We start from the raw sequence: 15,913 nt of genomic DNA on the forward strand, positions 1-15,913 counted from the left end.
TCACGGCAAATAATAGTTTTCAGTACTCAAGAAAAGTACAAAATATGAACCGTCTAGTAAGAAGTATAGTTGCACTTTTGGCATATTGTGTTAAATTGGCTTGTTTTTGCATATACAGTTTTCATTTCATTTACATTTTTATTTTGGCTTGTGAGGTCTAAACTTTACACCACGGCGTGGCGCTACAGCACTGCAGACGCCTGTGTGCACATGTTTAAACTGCAGCAGAAGAAGAAGCTGGCAGATGGTCCTCTCTGTGTCCCTCCGCCATGCTGTTTTCTGTGCTGCGGCTCAGTGCTCGTCACCTGCGGACCCTCAGCCCCGTTCACACCGTCTCTCAAACTTACTACTCCGCACACATGGCGAAGCGCGTAGCCGTGGTGCTGGCGGGATGTGGTGTCTACGACGGGAGCGAGATCCACGAGGCCTCCGCTATTCTGGTTCACCTGAGCAGAGGAGGAGCGAGTGTAAGTGTGTGTGTGTGTGTCTGTGTAAGTGTGTGTCTGTGTAAGTGTGTGACAGTGTGCGTGTGCGCGCGTGCGTGACCCCCTCTACAAGCAGATTATCTGTACTTTGATTCAATGCAACCTACTGAACAGTTTTGTTGTTTTCCTGTTGTGGTGGTGGTGGTGGTGGTGGTTGTTGTTGTTGTTGTTGTTGTTGTTGTTGTTGTTGTTGTTGTTGTTGATGTTGCTGACTTCTTGCATGTGTGTGATTTAAAGCTGGAGAAACACGCTGCAGGTTTAAGCTTCAGGTCAGAGAGGCCTGACTCCGGGTTCACACAGTGAACCCGGCGTAAACCTGCAAAGCAACTGAAGTTAGACCCAGTGGATCCCACAGCTACAGTAGAACAGAATATGAACCATACAACAAACACATGCATCATAGTTCGCTCTACTTCGTTTAGAGACACAAAACATCAACAGACTTTGGTCAAACACACACAAACACAAACACATTGTGCATGACTGTAAACCATTGTAAAGGTTCACTTGTATTTAAAGGTTCAGTGTGTAGAATTTAGGGACATCTAGTGGTGAAGTTGCATGTTGCATGTTCCAATCAGGAAAGAGAACCTGTCGTAGCCTTCAGTTGTCATAAAAACTCAATAGGTCTTTAGTTTGTCCAGTCTGGGCTACTGTAAAAAAAACATGGCGGCCTCCGTAGAGAGGACCCACTCCTGATGTAAATATGAAGTACTTAAATATAAAGGGTCCATTCTCGGGTAAAGAAAACAACAATTCGTACAATTTAGATGAAACACACTATTGTACCAAACTTAGTGGAGTGATGGAAGAAAACCTTACATATTGGTCTGGATATGGTTAAAGGAGCAGATTTAGATATTTTTTTTATCAACATTTTCAACAACTTCAAATAACATATGGCTCTTGATATAACAAATTTATGGGTTTGAGAACTTTTTGTAAAATTTGGTGCAGATCATCATAATAATCCAGATTTGGTGGAAGAACGTTTTTGGAGTTATGTGTTATGTATTTCTGGTGATGACATCAGAGTCCAGACCTTTGTCTTTTTTCTGCTGCAGGTGAAGATGTTTGCCCCCAACATTGAGCAGATGCACGTGGTGGATCATCTGAAGGGCGAACCATCCCAGGAGAAGAGGAACGTGCTGGTGGAGAGCGCACGCCTGGCTCGGGGAGACATCCAGGACCTGTCCAAACTCAGCGTCAAAGACCACGACGCCATTATCTTCCCAGGTGTGGTCGTAGCAACATGATTTCTTTTCCAGTCTAAATTCACTCCTGTCTATACGGTGATTGTATAGAATATTCTCAACTCTTCTTCTGTTTTGATGTTTGTCAGGTGGTTTCGGGGCAGCGAAGAACCTGTGTACGTGGGCGGTGCAGGGGAAGGACTGCTCCGTTAACGACGAGGTCAAGGCGGCGCTGCAGGCGTTCCACGGCGAGGGCAAACCTATCGGACTCTGCTGCATCTCGCCTGTCCTGGCTGCCAAGGTGCTCCCCGGCTGCGAGGTCACCGTCGGCGTGGAGAAAGACGACAAGTGAGTCTGACCAAACCTGATATTCAAAGTTTAGAGCGATCGGGGATAAAGCCACAGTGTTTGGGTCCGGTCCTGCCAACCAATCACGAGTCAGTCTCAGCTGTCCCTCATGATGTTACGACCCATTTTTATATCATCATCAAACTATTTACAACCAAACTTTCTAAAATAATTAGCTTTATCTAAAATGAAAGAAACCATCTTTGAGAAACATTTATTTCACTTTTGAGTTTGGTCCATGTGATCCACTGACATGGAGGAGGCAGGGTTTATGACCTATACTGCAGCCAGCCACCAGGGGGTGATTGACGTGATTACTTTTTGGGGGCAGTCAAGTCGTCCATCTTTGCTGTGTTAAACTTAGATTTTAACTTCTCGATAACTTTGTCAGATATTTTGGCTCGTTCTCGTCCTATCTGATAATCTGAAGACTCACAGTTTTCTTAGTTATGTTGCTATATTCCCAGATTGGGGATTTTCTGATAAACTAAAGATGAGAAAGCCTCACTGATGCATTTCTTTTAACTAACAAAGATCTTCTTTTTTGTAACTGAACACTGTTTGGTCCTGCTCTCTTCATGCCAGGTACCCAGACACGACAGGCACCGCGGAGGCCATCAATCAGCTGGGCTGCAAACACGTGAGCAAGAGCGTGGGCGAGAGTCACGTGGACGAGAAGAACAAGCTGGTCACCACCTGCGCATTCATGTGCAACGCTCCCATCCACGAGATCTTCGACGGGATCGGGTCGATGGTGCGGGACGTGCTGAAGCTGGCTTGACTTGACTGGAACTCAAAGGAGAGTTTAAGAGAAGAAGAGGTGGTTGCCTGCTGAGCTGATTTTGAAGAAGATAAAGCATCGTCTCGATTAGAAGCACTTCCAGATACTCGTTTGTAGAAAAAATTTGCACATCATCCAGGATTATCTATAACTATGACAAAGATCTGTTAACTCTGTGTTACTGGATTATATTCTGAAGCAGCGGATCAGTGTCACAACAGTAGTATTGATCACATATTTGAAAATCAATAGCAGGAAGAGTATTGTACAGAAAATGCAATAAAATGAAAAAGTGGACATTTTCAGTTGATTTTATTTCAGACTCCTCCACCACAGAAGAAAAACATTTAGTGCACGTGAACATGTCATGTTAAAAACGTTTATCAGACATTTTTACAAGGATTTTAAATTACAAGGATATTTGAATTTCAAATACAAAATATTACGAGGATTATTCCAAATTTAGATACAGTACAATCACATATACCTTACGCTGTATAACTGCTCGTGTGGACTACTTGTCATCCTCAGATATGAACCCAGGATCTCACATTCACTCACTCGTTCAATGTTTCCGATCACATCGATCAATCCCTCCACTCCCTTTGTGCACAACACTGACGAAGCATTAACTCTAAACTTATCCACCAGGTCCTTGTTACTCAGTGGCTTCCTCCAGTGGCCGTAGAAGGTATCGCACCTGGCTGTGTAGCTCTGCCCCTCGACTGTTTCTAACTCGACCTCGCAGTACATCTCGTCAAAGCTGGGCCGGTTGTCCTCAGGCGTCTCCACCCTCACTCTGGACAGGAGCTCCCTCAGAGCGGTTCGGCTGATTTGAGCTTCGCTGAAGGAGGCCACCGTCACTTTGTTATCCAGCAGCGCGGAGCAGGCGTTGAACTGAAACGAGTGCCTGGCCTGGTGCTCTGTGGCTGGTGAGGAGCAGTCAATGTACTTGGACGGAGGAACTTGCAGTGTGATGTGCCGTATCTGCCTGAGGTCAAAGTTCCTGTCTGCTCTCACAAGCTTCCCTCGAGCTGCCAGAGCTGCATCCACGACCCAGTGCATCCCCAAGTGAGCGGGAATGCGCTTGAAGGCCACGTCCTGATCTTCCAGAATCCATTTAAAGCCACTGGAAGCAGAATCTGGCATCGCTGAGGGACTGTAGTCTTTGTAGTAAACCCCAAACCCGCGGTCCAGATCCAGGATGTCTGGATTCCCCTCCAGTCCAATCTGGGCCAGCTGAGCTGCCTCCAGGCCTCTGCGAGCTGCGTTTCCTATGTGGAGGGGTTTGGTCTGTGTGGCAGCGTTGGCCAGGGGCGCCCCAGCAGAGGAGGCCGCGATGGCCAGAGCGTGAGTGCACTGTGCAGGGGACAGACCCAGGAGCTTGGCTGAGGCTGCAGCACTGCCCATCACCCCAACAACACTGGGGGGGTGGAATCTGGGAAAGAAAGATGAGCAAACTATGAGGATACATCCAAGTTTATTATAGCAGCTAAGGCTTTGATTAAGGCTGGGTGGAACCATTTGTAGTCAGTGATTTTTGGGGGTTTGGTTATTTATTGAAATGAAAAAAGGTCCTTGAAAGAAGTTTTCTTTGCAAAGGAGGTTATGTCATCTGTGGTTTTTGTTTAGTTAGCAAGCAGGATTATGCAACAACTGCTTAACCAGTTCTCATGACATGTTGTGGAGTGGTGGGGCATGAGTTAGGGAAGTTAGCATTAAATATTGGTGCGGATCCAGATAAGGGGACAGGTGCAGGATTTTTATTTACAATTTCTGTAATATTGTGAAACAGAGCATTTTTCTTGATTTCTCAGAGAATAATTCATGGATCTTGGTGATAAAGATCAGGCATGTTTGAGGGACTGATATCTATGAGGGTGCAGATCCCCCCAAAAATGTGGTTTCAATCCACAATCTACTGGGGGACATTGAAATGTTGCATTTTTGCACATCATTCTCAAATGCTGTGATTATCTCAGACTAAAATCCATTCACCCCCTAAAACCCAACCTATGGTCATGAATAGACACCACTTTAGGTAGGTGTTGGTCTTTATGTCATTCAGATGAATCAGCTCTTCTGTGCTGTAATATCTCCAGTCTATGCTAACTTTCAATGAGACAGAACTTTGCACTAATTTCATATTTGGGGCAACATTTGAAAGTACGTCACCTTTCAGGGATGTTGTGCGCCTCTCTGGAGAACCTCATGAGTCGGCCCTGCACCTCGATGCCAACGTTGAATGCCAACAGCAGTTCGAGACCGGAGGTCCGGCAGGGCAGGGTCTCTACCAGGGCCAGCAACGCAGGCAGCACGGCTCCCGAGGGATGAGTAGCAGGGTGCCATGTGTCGTCAAAGTCCATGGAGTGAACCTGTGGTCATAATAATCAGGTCAAAACAGCACCACACCACATCTTTGCTTTCTGTATATCATGATGCTTTTATTTGAACAAACTTACAGCGATGCCATTGACAAATGCAGCATAGTGGGGAGGCAGAGTTATGTTGGATTTACCCCAGACGCTGCTCCTCTCTTCAGACATGAACGACTGCAATCACACAAAAAGGGATGTGAAAATAAGTTTACCAACTTCCAGGAATCAATTCTGGGCAAATAGCAAAACAAGAATGAACCTCAGTAGAGTGCACAACTCCACCAAGGCCCAAATGTCTCCTTAAAGCAATGATGTTGCAACAAATTTCGATATTTTTTTTCTTGAAACGGTTGTCCCATCCCTAAATATTAAAGAAAGTGAAAAAAGTTCCTGGATTGGGCTTCTGAAAACGGAACGAGTACCACATCCCTCCACCAAGTTGTTTTTGTGAAATCTTGCTTACAAACAAAACAACAAAAAACATAACCTCCTTGGCAGAGGTGATAAATTGTCATCCATGGATAAAAGTGTAATAAGACGAGTGATGTAAACATGTAAAAGAAATAGTGGTTTCCCTTAATTTAGTTTCCCATTAGGTTTTAAAAGCTTCATATACATACAATGTCATGTATTTTAATTCAATTCTATATCATTTGTATAGATCATAATGTACATTATCTCAAGGCACTTAACATAAAACGGGGGTGGGGAACCTTTTTTCTATCAAGGGCCATTTTCAGTTTCTTTGATTCGCTCCGGGAAACGCTGGAATATTAACCTAATACAATACAAAGCTAAAGCTCATTTAAACCATAACCATCCCATCCTGTTTACTGAGCTGGTGACAACACAGCCTGAGAGTCCTTCTTATTTACTTTTGTGGGTGTGTGTGGTTTAATTTATATTTAAATATCCTTATTCATCAAGGATATTTTAATATAATTCAAATGTCAGACTGAATATTCTTAAGAATTGAGTTCATTGCTCTTTGAATGGGTGAATGATTATGCTGTAAAATTGTCATATCAGTGGTATGAAATAGTTTCAAAATGATTCATCATAATGATTTCTGGGACAATTTATCGTCCAACAAAAATTGTTATTGTGACAGGCCTGCCTTCAAATTTTTAATAACACACCAAGTTAGAGGTTTCCTTGCACAGTTAAACATGTCCAAGCAAAATTTGTATTTTACAATGAAATATCCTCAACTGAAAAGATATTGAATCGAATCGAGACCTTGTGAATTGGGATCGATTAATAATAAACAGCAATTTAGTACGCCCCTCGAAGGATGTTATGAAAATTAAAATGACTCTTGATAGATAACTTTTATTAGGTTTGAATGTATCACCTTTCTGTTTACTTTTTGGTTTCATTAATTCAGGTGGTCGGGGGGCAGACACAGTTTCTATGGGATGACGTGGGGGTGACGGCTCTAATAGAAACACAGAGAAGTTTGTAAGACCGCAACTCAGCCTCCTGGTCTCAACTCTGGACCGTAAAGGTGTTGACTGTTTAATAAACATTGTGATATTTCTAGTTATGAGAACCGCTCCAACCATACTGGGATGAATGCCGTCCAACAGTGTCTTTGCATATGTACACACCGAATCAATATAGATTTTTGCTGATGTCTTTACTGCCGACATGAATAACAATCTTACTGTATTTACCCTCTGCCAGCAGTCTTAAGTATGACTCTACGTTCTAGCCCCAAGAAAGCATTTATCTGTGGTCGCTGGTGTCGCTAACTTCTATTCTCTAGTAACTAATCAAACAGTTCACTGTACCTGGCTGTGCGTGAGAGCCTTGTTGAAGACAGCTGTCCTGGTTCCTAATAACCCAACACCCAGGGTGTCCAGAATCATCCTTTTGCTCCTGTTAATCACCCCATCTGTCAGCTGAGCGGTGCTGAGGGAATGGACGGCAGCTCCAAAGCTCTCTGTAATACCCTGGTGAGGTGAAGCAGGGCCAGTCAGTTCCAAAACTCACACAGACCAAACTGCAATTCAGAGACTAAGAAACTCAAATATGCTGCTTGTATTTGTCTAAAACATGTCGTGAAATCTTGGAAAACCACGAGACAATCTGTATCAGAAGAAAAGATAAATGTGTGATACCTTGCGCAGCATTGTTGCAGCTCCACAATCTCCTCAAATGCTAGATTTTGGATGTGCAGACGCCTTTTATGTGTCATGACACGGTCTGAGGGCAGGACTACCAACTTTCCAAACTGTGTACAAACAGCCAGGAGGAGAAGTAAGAAGTTTCACAATGACAGGTCCTCATCTTTGATTCTTTTTTTCTTTTGGCTTTTTCGTTTCTTTTGACCGCTTGGTAGACAATGTATTGGGAAATCCGTTTTGATTTTAAATGTCTGAGTTTGAAATCTACAGTTAACTTCAGAGTGTTCAAGTGTTTAAAACGTCGGACTGAACCAAAAAACCCTGACCGGAACATAGCTACCTTTCACAACCTGTTTTGTTTTGACAGACTTTGGGAATTTTCTGCAATGGGAAGTTCTGAACAGGGAGTATTCAGCAAATCACACGCTGATCATCACAAGACCTCTGTAATGTTACACAACATTTATGTCATTATCAAAATATCACACTAAAGGTTAATGGTAAGAGGTTCCCAACAACAGCAGAAAGAAAATCTGAGGATTTTAGAAGCATGTATATAAAAATAAAAAGATGTGAAAATGTAAGTCATTTAAAAGAACAGATTTTAAGTAACATGTAAAAATTACATTTATAAGAATACAAATTTAAAAATGACTGCAAAGTTGTGGAACTGACTGCCGCTAGATATCAGAGCAGCTAATCCAGTAAACGTCTTTAAAAGAAACAATAAAAACATAGATCTTGCACTTGCCAGTTATAATTTTCTTTCTTTTCTTTTTCTATGCATTTTTTTCTAATTTAATTTCTTTTTCTTTTTTTATTGCCTTTCCTTTTAAATGTAATTAAAAAATGTAACTTCAAATCTGTTCTTTTAAATGAATTACATTTTCACATCTTTTTATATTTATGTTTCTTGTATGAAAGGTGCTTTACAAATAAAGTTAACTATCATAACAATATTTTGTATTGAAATGAACTATAAGTACATTATAACAACGCATGATGGCAGAAGATGGACATTTCATTCATCAATTACTTCTTAAATCAGCAGCAACTTCAGTTTACTTTTGTATTTTTATGCTTTTGTCCGTCCACTTCTTTTATCCAATCCTTTCAACTCATTATTCATTACTTTATTCAATTCTTTCTTCATTTCAGAGAATAATTATTTGACAATGCTTTAACAGGTTAAATCAGGTATCAATTACTAGCTAGTTAACTTTTTTAACTTCTTTGTTTACATGCAGATTAGTTTGCACTGTGTCAACTTAATCATGACTCAGGTTGATGGGAAATGTACTGATTATTTTACATTTATCATAGATCAGCATTACACTAACTTGTGATCCTATATATATATATATATGTATATATGTTATTTATATCTGTGGAGATTCTCAGTCGTGGTGTCTTCAGGAGTTGAACATGTGAACAGAGGCAGCTGGAAAAACAAATTAAGAAGAAGACGCAAGAGTTTGACTTTAAATTCATAAAAACACTTTAAAAGGTGCTGCAAACTATAACTGATTTGATCTCTTTTTTTCCCCGAGAGGAAACTTGGTGGCCCAAATGGTTTGTGAGTTTCGAATTTGATCAGAGCCATCTGGGCTTTAACGAAGTGCACAGGCACATGCAACAAGTACTGTAATATTTATATAAAGTACTTCTTTACTAACTGCTTTCTCAATTCTTACATTTCTACTGTAATTCATACTCATTACAAAATAAGCACTTGAGATCAATCTTGTGACAGTTCAGATCACATTTATGGTAAAACGGTAAACGGTCTGTATTTATATAGCACTTTTCTAGTCTTGATGACCACTCAAAGCACTTTAAAGGACAGTTTTACATTCACCCAGCATTCACCAAAACATTCATACAGTGCATCCATGTGCAGCACTTATATGAGAATGGGCCATTTCACATGGAAGGGGAAGACTGGGACCTACCAGCAAACCTTCTGGTTAGAGGTTGACCGCTCTAACCCCAGAGCCACAACCACCCTTTTACCTTGATCCTCAACTGTAAATTAATGAATGTAGTTAAATTCACTTTCTCTTTATCTTTCTGTTTGTGTGTGTGTGTGTGTGTGTGTGTTTGTGATGTGTACGATGCTGGCTGCATTTCCCTCAGAGCTGCAATGGGTGTCACTCTTTCCATATTTTCCTTCCACTGCTCAAAGCTGAATAACTTTAACCAGCTGCATGATTTGCGACCGTGTGTGATCCTGTGGGATTTGAAGAAAAGGAAAATCCTCTCATAAATGATTTGATTCAATAAATAATCTAAAGACCTGTAGAGCAGGCTGAATTTATATCTGTACTGAAAAGGCCAAGATGAAACAAATGACACATAATCAAATGTGTCTGGAAGAGACTGATGCTACCTCTCTCTCTCTCTCTTTGTGTGTGTGTGTGTATTTGTACTTATATCTTTGTGAGGACCATTTTGAGCATAGAATTTAGAGTGAGGACATAAAGGGAAAGTGAGGACATTTAGTCAAGTCCTCACTTTGTTAAAAGCCTGTTTGAGGGTTAAAACTTGCTTTTAGAGTTAGCGTTTGAATAAGGTTTATGTTCAGGCTTAGGTTTAGGTTAGGTTTAGGCATTTGATTGTTACAGTTAGCGTTAGAATAAGGTTTAGGTTTAAATTTGCTACCGTCAACTTTACAAATTGAATTATACAACTTGACAGCTGTAGCAGCTTAATGGGACACTGCTTTGTAAAGGTGTGTGTGTGTGTATCTATAGTTATGAGGTTCAATACCATCATTGTGAGGACATTTTGACATTGTGAGGACATTTTGGCTGGTCCTCACAAATTCAAAGGGCTGTTTGAGGGTTAAGACTTGGTTTAAGGGTTAAGGTTAGCAGTAAAGTGGTGGTGGATGATGAAGATGGATTGTAGATCATGGTGGCGGCTGCTCGGGGACTATGATTCCAGCAAGACTGCTCTCTTATGTACAAATACTTTAAACATTGACACCCTTTTTCATTATGCTACAAACTGTTTTTTCTCATCAGTGTTGTAAATCCTGTTATTTTGTTTATGTGTTCAGTTACACGTCCGTCCTGGGAGAGGGATCCCTCACATGTGGCTCTCTCTGAGTTCCCTGTGGTTTATTTCCCTGTTAATAGGGTTTTTAGTAGCTTTAGGGTTATGAACAGAGGATGTCTCACCTTGTTAAGCCCGATAAGACAAATTGTGATTTATTTGTGAATATGAGATATACAAATAAAATTGTAATGATTAATTGAATCAGGTTCAGCTTTAGGTTTAGGGAGTTGGTTGTGATGGTTAAGGTTAGGGGCTAGGGAATGCATGATGCCTATGTGCGTGTGTGTGTGTGTTGTTGGGGGATCATACAGGACAACTCAGCCATGTAACGGTTAAATATTAACTTAACAGTCAACACGTCACACACGCGCACACACGCACGCGGTAAGCCCAGGCTTCATAAACAAGCCGCAGCCTCTTCGCTGCTCAGAGTCTCCACTGATCCCACATCAGTGCAGCGGCGCGCACAGCAACATGGCACTGGCCGACACTGAGTGCGGGGGCTCCGGCGGCTGCGGGGGCTCCGGCTGCGGGGACTCTGTCTCCCCGTTCAGCGAGATCATCGAGCTGAACGTCGGCGGACAGGTGTACGTCACCAGGCACAAAACTCTGGTCGCCGTCCCGGACTCGCTCCTGTGGAACATGTTCAGCAAGAAGTCGCCCAAGGAGTTGGCGAGGGACAGCAAGGGGCGCTTCTTCCTGGACCGGGACGGCTTCTTGTTCCGCTACATCCTCGACTACCTGCGGGACCTGAACCTGGTGCTGCCGGACTACTTCCCGGAGAAGAGCCGCCTGCAGAGGGAGGCTGACTTCTTCCAACTGCGGGACCTCGCCAAGCGGCTCAGCCCCCGGGTGAGTAAGGATAATTCAATCAGCGAGGAGATCAGCCACAGCGACACGGAGGAAGGCGCGCAGCTGTGCGGCTCCTCCGTGCAGGGCATGGAGACTTTACGCGCGATGTCGATCACCGGTGCCACGCGCTCCCCGTCCCTGGACTCCAGAAAGTCGGGCTACATCACGATAGGATACCGCGGCTCCTACACCATCGGGAGAGACATCCAGACCGACGCCAAATTCAGGCGGGTGGCGCGCATCACGGTGTGCGGGAAGACCTCCCTGGCCAAAGAGGTGTTTGGGGAGACGCTGAACGAGAGCAGGGACCCGGACCGGCCCCCGGAGAGATACACGTCCCGGTACTATCTGAAGTATAATTTCTTGGAGCAGGCGTTTGACAAGCTGACAGAGGTGGGCTTCCACATGGTGGCCTGCAGCTCCACGGGCACCTGCGCCTACACCAGCAATGATCCAAACGAGGACAAAATCTGGACGAGCTACACTGAATATGTCTTCTGTCGGGATTAAAGCTGCCCATGTCGTGTTGATGTGCATAGACATAGAGGGGGGGGGGTGTCTTTAAAGGTGTTGCATTTGCTGCTGTGCTGAATGGAAACGTTTGGCAAAAGGCTAGAAACTACAAAAACATATATACCCCCATTATTCTAAAAATAGCCAGGTAGCAGTGTAAACCCACTCCGAGGTTAACCAGGGACACAGAAACGCCATAAAATAGATGGTACTCAACAGTATGTCAAGAGAAGATTATGTGAGCAGAGCATCATATGAGTCGACCCACTCAGCCAAAGGCCCCGATGCGTGGAAAGCACCAGTAAAATGCCATGATCTCTATTTCATGGAACTGCATGTCAACGTTTCAGTCATATCTGGCTAAGCGCTGTGTGAATTGAGCAGCGGTCCAAGAGCAGACAAGCAGCGATTAGTGTTCAGTGTCATTGTAAATTCTAGACCTGCTTGATGACATGTTTGGCCAGGTCCTGTATCACCAGAATAGGATCTTATAGCAGTTTACATGACATGATTGTAAGTGTATACGTGCTTTCCTGGTAGAGTTGTGTTTGTTGAACCTGTTCAGATGAAATAAAATCTTCTACTCTGTTATTCCCAAGCCCTGTTGCCAGTCATCCCATCTTCTTCTTGCACAAAGTGGACAGTTTAACAAAAATACTGGCACTTTTACTCTTCAAAGAGAGTCGCCCATACTCCAGAAACCAGAAACTTTCCAGAAACCCAGCTCAACAAAATCTGTTTAAGCCCAGAAGAAGCTTCACAGGCAGAATTGAAATATGGGCCGCAGTGATGTGTCTGAGTTGTTGACTGATCTCGACCATGCACTTTCCTTGGCTCTGACTCCAGGGCGCATCACTCTTGCAAAAATGCTCTTTCTATTTTCTGTCCATCTCCGCCCTGTTATTAAATACCACAAGAAAGAAAACCTCCATCTCTTGCGAGTAAATATTGCAGGAGGATCCTCCGCCACCGATCCATTCTGTCACCCAATCTCAGCCGTGTGACGTGCGGATGCAAAATACTGCAGCTGTGCACACATGATGTCATTATCATTTCAAGTGTAAATAATGAAAGGGTCCAGCTGCACACAAATAGCATGGTTCCATCTGCCAGGGCCTGTGGATAATTGGGGAGTTGATTGGTGCACCTCAGCTGCAGAAGCAGAATTATTTGACTGTCCAGCAGCCTCGGATTATGTGCGTTTCATTCAAAACAGACGTGAAAAGATGCCCTTACATTCGGAGCCTTGGGTGGAATTATCGACCATCAGGGGCTTATAGGGCAGAGGCAGTGATGTAACCTCAGTGGGGGTCCGGGTACATCCTCCCAGAGGGGAGGTCGCAGGGGATTCATGTGCTAAATACATCTGCCTCACTCAAAATGTTCTGTTTGGACAGGGATGGAAATTATCTTTGGGAGTTTGATCTCACTGGGGATCATCTGAAATGTCTTTTTTTCTTTTGACACATGACAGATAGAAAATCAAAATAGGTTGAATGATGGCTGGATTCCATTTGGCTCAAGGGGTCCTGCACGCTGGACCCATGAACTCAATAGAGCCATAACCCCTGTGCTTTTCTCCCGAAATATAACTTGGTGTTGAAAAGACCTTAACTGTCAGAACCTAAAAATGAAGTTAAATTATGTGTCAAAAACAGTTTGGCTCCATTTACATGCACATTAATAGTTAAACAAGTAAGTTAAAAATGTACAGAGTAGAGCTTTGACTGAGTCTAAAAATATAGTTCCGTTGCAAGTAACATCATTACAATTAAGATTCTCTCGTTGAAATTAAAGAAACTAATGATTGTAGAAGAACAGTAACGATAGATTTACAAAGGTTTTGCTCTCTCACTTTGTATTAATACTTTCTTACCGAAGAATTCTCTATACTTGTCTTGAGTAAAGCAGGAAGACTCAGAAAAGCTCACTATACTTGGAAATATATATTGGTCCTTTGTCCTACTTGGGTATTTCCAGGAAGCTCAGAATTTACTGTTGCCTCCTTTTTTGGTCTCGATATGACAAAAGAAAAGACAGAAAGAGATGACACACACAGACTTGTTGCAGGCTAAAACAATTATGGTTAACTGTACAGATCACTGCCACCACAGTGGTAGATGTGAGTATCTGTAAATTATTCTCTGTTGCATTCTTAACATGGTAACATGTTTGCTGTAAAATGTGGTATATCCTTCAAAATAAAGTATTCTAAGATGAAATTTAAGATAAAAACAATCTGGACAGAAAATATGTCTGCATTTGTTTCTTATAATGTTCAAAAGAATTAAGTGTTAGGATGATTTTGTTATTGCAACCCTCATGCCAACCCTGGCATGATCTAGTTTCCCCCAGTAATAAGATTTGAAGATATATTCAAAGGCTTATATGAAATTTCTTGTTTTTTCTCTCCGCACGGTAAATGATTTGCTCAGTTGTTGTTTGTATATCAGCAGGCATTGGATGAATGCAGGGAAAACACCCTGGATCATGTCACCAGTCCGTCACAGATATCAGCCTACAAACAATCACTGACTCACAGCCACATTTACACGCAGAACAGTATGAATCTCCACCACACTTCAGGCGCGTGGGAGGAAACACATTCGAACATGTGCAGCAAAGGCTGTCATTGAACGCTGAACAAATTGTTCAACAGATTTAGCAACAACCTTACAATCATGCATATCATAAAAAAACACGCTAAAACCAAACATCACACATTCAACAGTAAAGACCAATACGCCAATAAAACCATGATGTATAATTTATGATATCGAATGATCTGTTTGTCTAAAGAGGCTGTAGATTGTGTGTCTCACATGTCATTGGCGAAAGAGTGAATGCATTACTACACTAAATGACAATCTTCTTTGTGACTTCCTCCTGATGTAACATATCATATGATATCATACGATGGGGAATCATTTTCTGAACGATATAACCTTTCGATTGTCTCTCTATTACTTCAAAAGAATCTTGGAAAATCTGTTTTCTGAACACTTTTGTTCAGCTCCACACATTAATGTGTTGTTGACTTATTATGTGCATACACACACACAGGGGCAAAAACATGACCCTGCTTCCAGCTAAGCCAGCACACAGTGTTCATATATATCTGATACAACCTGTGAATGCTGCTCTCTGCTGATTATTCCATGTTTAACAGTAAACTAAGAAGAATTTCACACTCCAAATATGTTTCCACGTTAAATTCAACCAAGACATTTTTTTGACTGCTGCTGCTAAATCGGAGAAATGAAATGAGGACTTATAAGAACAAAAAACAGAACCAACAATATGATTCTAGTTATAGCATTAAATTATGTAATGAGAATTATTTTAACAGTACAGATTTCAGCCGCTAAAATTTACCATCAACCCCTATGACTGTGTTGCCTTTCAGTCAAATGGAAATGCAATGGACGGGTTGTCAGGATTTTCAGGTTGAGTGATGATCAGAAAAAAAAAAAGAAGGAAGCCGTGAGACAAAAGACAAAGAGAAAATGTAGTTTTGATTGTCCACCACTGTCACTGTTCTTTCCTTTCTCATACTCTTATGTCTATCTGTTCAATGTGCGCATGCTCTGCATGGAGCTCCCTGACTCGAGTCTCTGCAGATCAGCCCTGTTTGAATTCCATGCATGGGTCCAGCGTGCGCTTCGGCTTCCTGAGTTATTTTAGATCAAAGTGGGTTTCATTAGCACATCACAACAGTTACTCTGGACCAAAGGCTTCATTATTCAAATTAAATTCTGAGTCAGAAATACATTTTCAATTTGACTTCGCAACAGGGGATATGCATCAGTCAGGGTTCAGATGAGGGTGGTTCCCCCTGTTGTGCGAAGGCAAAACATTCTGGGGTTCCTTGAGGTAAAAGGGCTCATGGTGTTCACAGAACCGAGGTGCAACAATAAAATCCATCATAAGGTGCCGCAGCAGAAGATCATTGAAAACATTGTCCGTTTACTTTCAGTTTTAAAGCAGAGCATTTGAGAGTGCTATCCATCTTATTCAAAAACTACATTTCATCTTCTTCGTATGATTTGTAATATGAGCCCAGAATAGAAAGATGTTAAGAGGATTTTCTTTTTTTCTTTACTTTCTTTGAAATTACCTTTTAACTTTAGAAACATATCATAAATAGTGGGTCAACTGTGTGTCACATTTAGAT

General features: G+C 42.2%; 3 protein-coding genes across 3 annotated transcripts; 2 read left to right on the forward strand and 1 right to left on the reverse strand.

Moving 5' to 3' along the window:
* Positions 1 to 220: 220 nt before the first annotated feature.
* zgc:162944 (uncharacterized protein LOC569993 homolog) lies at positions 221 to 3,104 on the forward strand. Its single transcript, XM_035174124.2, has 4 exons — positions 221 to 467; positions 1,550 to 1,721; positions 1,828 to 2,026; positions 2,612 to 3,104. Exons 1-4 carry the CDS (start codon positions 270 to 272, stop codon positions 2,805 to 2,807), a joined length of 765 nt encoding a protein of 254 aa, XP_035030015.1. The 5' UTR covers positions 221 to 269; the 3' UTR covers positions 2,808 to 3,104.
* Positions 3,101 to 7,335, reverse strand: acod1 (aconitate decarboxylase 1). The gene is made up of 5 exons (XM_035174118.2): positions 7,309 to 7,335; positions 6,979 to 7,140; positions 5,270 to 5,359; positions 4,983 to 5,182; positions 3,101 to 4,245 (listed from the first exon to the last, which is right to left on the reverse strand). Exons 1-5 carry the CDS (start codon positions 7,318 to 7,320, stop codon positions 3,285 to 3,287), a joined length of 1,425 nt encoding a protein of 474 aa, XP_035030009.2. The 5' UTR covers positions 7,321 to 7,335; the 3' UTR covers positions 3,101 to 3,284.
* A 3,430-nt stretch (positions 7,336 to 10,765) lies between these two features.
* Positions 10,766 to 12,337, forward strand: kctd12.1 (potassium channel tetramerisation domain containing 12.1). Its single transcript, XM_035174123.2, has one exon. It carries the CDS (start codon positions 10,849 to 10,851, stop codon positions 11,734 to 11,736), a length of 888 nt encoding a protein of 295 aa, XP_035030014.1. The 5' UTR covers positions 10,766 to 10,848; the 3' UTR covers positions 11,737 to 12,337.
* The last annotated feature ends 3,576 nt before the right edge of the window (positions 12,338 to 15,913 follow it).

This window comes from Hippoglossus stenolepis, chromosome 13, assembly GCF_022539355.2.
Source record: "Hippoglossus stenolepis isolate QCI-W04-F060 chromosome 13, HSTE1.2, whole genome shotgun sequence".
Lineage (NCBI taxonomy): Eukaryota > Metazoa > Chordata > Actinopteri > Pleuronectiformes > Pleuronectidae > Hippoglossus > Hippoglossus stenolepis.